General features: G+C 37.0%; 1 protein-coding gene across 1 annotated transcript; it reads left to right on the forward strand.

The window, feature by feature from the left end:
* Positions 1–211: 211 nt before the first annotated feature.
* On the forward strand, positions 212–2,489 carry LOC105118129 (F-box protein CPR30-like). Its single transcript, XM_011015999.1, has 2 exons — positions 212–1,521; positions 1,944–2,489. The coding sequence occupies exons 1-2, from the start codon at positions 308–310 to the stop codon at positions 1,981–1,983; spliced, it is 1,254 nt and encodes a 417-aa protein (XP_011014301.1). The 5' UTR covers positions 212–307; the 3' UTR covers positions 1,984–2,489.
* The last annotated feature ends 1,426 nt before the right edge of the window (positions 2,490–3,915 follow it).

The following is a 3,915-nucleotide window of genomic DNA, read 5'->3' on the forward strand; positions in this document are numbered from 1 at the left end:
AAAAAAAAAAAAAAAAACCAAAACAGGTAATAATTTTGACTATTAAAATTTAAAAAACAATTAAAATAAAAAATATAAATAGATAATAGTTCAGAGCTTATGTGCAACGACACGTGCAGCCCCATTGTTTATGGGCCCCATAACACAACAGATTTTGTAGGGCCACACGTCAAGACGATGTCACGTGTGACTGCTTACCTTCCAGCTGTCCACTCTCTCCTCTTCTCTAGATAGAGGAAGCCCAACATACATCTCCGCCGCTGCAACAATTTCTTTCTCTCCAGCCCAAAAAAAAACCCTTGAGAAAATGTCGAAAATCCCACACGAAATCATAACCGATATTTTCCAACAACTTCCCGTCAAATCTCTCCTCCGGTTCAGATCTCTATCAAAGCCGATTTGCTCCTTAATCGACGGCCCAGATTTCATCAAGCTTCATCTATACCATTCCATCACCGCCAAATCGAATCACAGTGTCATCCTCAAAGAATGGGATCTTTTCACTGTCGATTTTGACACCCTTTCAGACGCTGTGGAGGTTAAGCACCACCCCCTTTACGCAGCTGGGGGCACGGAGGTGATTGGTTCAGTTAATGGGTTGGTGTTTTTGAGACATTCGGAGAGGAATCTTGCGGTGTATAATTTGTCTACGAGGGAGTGGAAGAAATGTTTCGTGGTAGAAATTAAGCCTCCCAGAAGAGATTTGATTACAGGGTATGTATATTATGGGTTTGGTTATGATTATGTTGGTGATGATTATAAAGTGGTGAGGATGGCACAATTCGTTAGGGAAGATGGCGGTGGCTGCGGCGGTGATGGCGATGGTGGTGGTGGTTTGGGTTGTGAATATGAAGTTAGGGTTTATAGTTTGAAGAATGATAAATGGAAGAAAATTGAAGATTTGCCAATTTGTCTCAAGTTATTAAGCAAGCAATTTTTTCATGTTTTGCATAGGAGAGGGTATGGTGTTTTTGCTGGTCATGCTTTGCATTGGATTGTCCCTCAAAGGCGTCAACTTGGTATTAGAGATTGTGTTCTTGGGTTTGATATTAGGAACGATAAGTTTTTCGAATTACCGCAACCCAATTATGAGAGCAAAGGTATGAGCTTTCAGGTTGATATTGGGGTTTTGGAAGGGAATTTGTGTGTAATGTGTAATTATGAGCATGTTTGTGTTGATGTTTGGGTCATGAGGGAGTATGGCATGAAGGAATCTTGGTGCAAGATGTTTTCTGTTCAAGGGATTAAGTGGATTGGTGCTTTTATGTTTTTGAGACCTTTGATTTATTCTAAGGATGGTGGTAAGGTGTTGTTGGAGGTGAATGATGAAAAGCTTGTGTGGTATGATTGGAAAAATAAGCATGCTAAGGTTGTAAAGATCCGTGGTGGACCGAATTCATATGGTTCTGAAATGTATGTGGAAAGTCTTGTTAGGATCAATGATGGTGATCGAAACGGCTGGAAGAAGCAGCAAGAGATAGATGAGGAAGAGGAGAAGAGGAAGGCAGATAGGAAGAAGAGGTAAGATAGTGTGAATTTTTTTTATGTGTTTGATTCTTTTGAAGCCATTTAATCCTATCTTCATCAAAAAAATAGAAATCCAAGTAATGTTCATAGGTAGTCTGTTAAGTTTTTAATTTTGGTTCACAAAAAAATAACTTTGTAGTCATGGTCGTGGACTCATGGACGGTGTAGCTTTCTCTCTTTATAAGTTAAATAATTTTTCCAGGTTATGTTTATTTGAGTAGCAAGTGATGAAAAGTCAGTCCACATTTTCAATTTGGGTGAAGAGCCATTATAACAGTTTTTGATTGGCTCTCTAGCAATAATTTTTATGCAAGTTTGTGTAAATTTAAATTCTTATTTTGTACTGTTCCGTCAAAGGCTTCATGTGGTCATTTGTTTATTTTGATTTAGTACCTTATGTCAGTTGTGTCTCTCAGGGATGATTTCCTGTCTGTGGGGTTCAAGCTGAAGTTGTAGGGCCACCAGAGAAAGAGGATACCGCACAGAGGCGAAATGGAAGGAGGTGAGCTTTTAGCTTGGCCCATTGAACAAATGCTTTCATTCTGCTGTCTGGTTTAAGCAATGTAAAGATCAAGGCAATTAGATTTAAGTTTTCATGTTTCAGAGGGCTGATATCTACTTCCGTTTCGGCAGATATTCTTGCTCCTTTTTTTTCTTTTCTGTTTGACCCAGGGTTGAAACTGAAGACTACACATGCTGGTTTGAAGACAGAAAATGTGGAGAAGAAGGCTCCAAGCAGTGTCTACTGTGCCTTATGTTGAAAGTAGTATACAATGTTAGATTTGGTTTTAGGACATTCTGATAAGAAAAATCAGATACTTTCTGCCTTACCGGCGCAAGAGGAACTCTGGAACTCATGTATAGTGTTTCAAGATAGAGAAGTTAGTCTATGTACTTTTTGAAGTTGTAGGAAACTTTTCAGAAATGATAAAATGAAGTCATTAGCCTACAAATTTATGGTGTTTTTTCACGCAAGGTTATGGGTAGGTTGGTTTGTTTTTACATTTTAAAAGTGTTTTGTTTTTGAAAAAAATTAAATATATATTTTTTTGGTGTTTTTAATTATTTTTTTTTGATGTATTGATATTAAGAATAAATTTTAAAAAATAAAAAATATAAATCTGTGACATCTGGTAGATGACTGGATATGATAGGAACATTTCACAGGAGACTTGCTGTGGAAATAATAATTCACATGTACTTTGCCGTGTAGATTCATTTTGGGGGAAGTAATTTAGGGCTATTGGATTTGAGCTAGATATCAAAGGACTCACTAGGACCATTAGATCCAAATCCACTGGCCTGGCTGTGAAGCAACCATTCTGTTCTTGTGATGTGGAAATGGAATCATGAAATTTCTGGGAAACATCTGGTTTTTTCCTATAATTGAACTTGGTTACTTCCTTCTCAAGCTGTTTAATTCGATGTGCTTAGATGGTTTTAGTGTACAGTTCTTCGAGCATCAATGCAAGGACAATCCAAACTTGAACAATGTCAATTGCCAACCCCAATAGTTCAAGATTCATGGAATGATTGCTTGTTTGAACAAAATGCAAGTTATTTTTGGCGAATGCTGCAGATTTCTTCGAACGCATTTCATTCCATAGGGAATGGCTTTCTCTTTATACAAATACTCTGTGTACCCCTCAGACCCGCTTCAGCCTTTTTTAGCTATCTAGGGCAAGCCCCCATTTCCTCAATGATGCCAAAAGTGGAAAGCGATTTCTTTGCCTAGCCACTATGCTTACAGGCTGCTGCTTCAAGCAAAGTGTCAAGAAGATGCTTCCAAAGTAATATCATGGGCCATTTGTGATGGTTGCTGCTTCCTTAGGCAATAATAAAGTGCGCTTTGGTACTATTGGACATCTTGCAAGTGGATCGGTCAACTTGTCATTAATCTAAAGGCTTAAGGTTAACTACCAGTAACAAATTGACATGTGTCATTATTTAGGGTTTGTGTCCCTTCCTTGGTTAACAAAAAAAAAAAAAGCCTCATGGTTGCTGGCACCTTGGTTTATGCCTTGTGTTTGAACTTTGAGCATTTGTGGATGTAAAAAATCCACATAAGCTAAATAACATGGGCGCTGCTTATAGTTATCAATACAAGACTATTCACATGCATAGTTATTAAACTCGGTTTGGAGGTTGACTGGTTAAGGGACCGGGTTTTGGGTTTTAGGGGTCAACCTGGGTCGATTCAAAAAAATTAAAAAAAAATAAAGTTTTAATATTTCATATAAAAAAATTTATATAAATATAAATTATACATATTATAAACAATGAAATTTAAAAGAATATTTTTTAAAAAAATTTATCCTACATTGAAAAGACATAATTTTTTTTTTGGAACATATAATATTTATACTAATAAGTTTCAAATCTCACATT

This window comes from Populus euphratica, unplaced genomic scaffold, assembly GCF_000495115.2.
Source record: "Populus euphratica unplaced genomic scaffold, PopEup_1.0 scaffold1713.1, whole genome shotgun sequence".
Classification (NCBI taxonomy): domain Eukaryota; kingdom Viridiplantae; phylum Streptophyta; class Magnoliopsida; order Malpighiales; family Salicaceae; genus Populus; species Populus euphratica.

Bases quoted from the DNA above. Each gene is read 5' to 3' on its own strand.
- LOC105118129 (XM_011015999.1), top strand. From the start codon at position 308: ATGTCGAAAATCCCACACGAAATCATAACCGATATTTTCCAACAACTT. The intron at 1,522-1,943 runs GTAAGATAGTGT...TGTGTCTCTCAG, and splicing joins AAGGCAGATAGGAAGAAGAG to GGATGATTTCCTGTCTGTGG.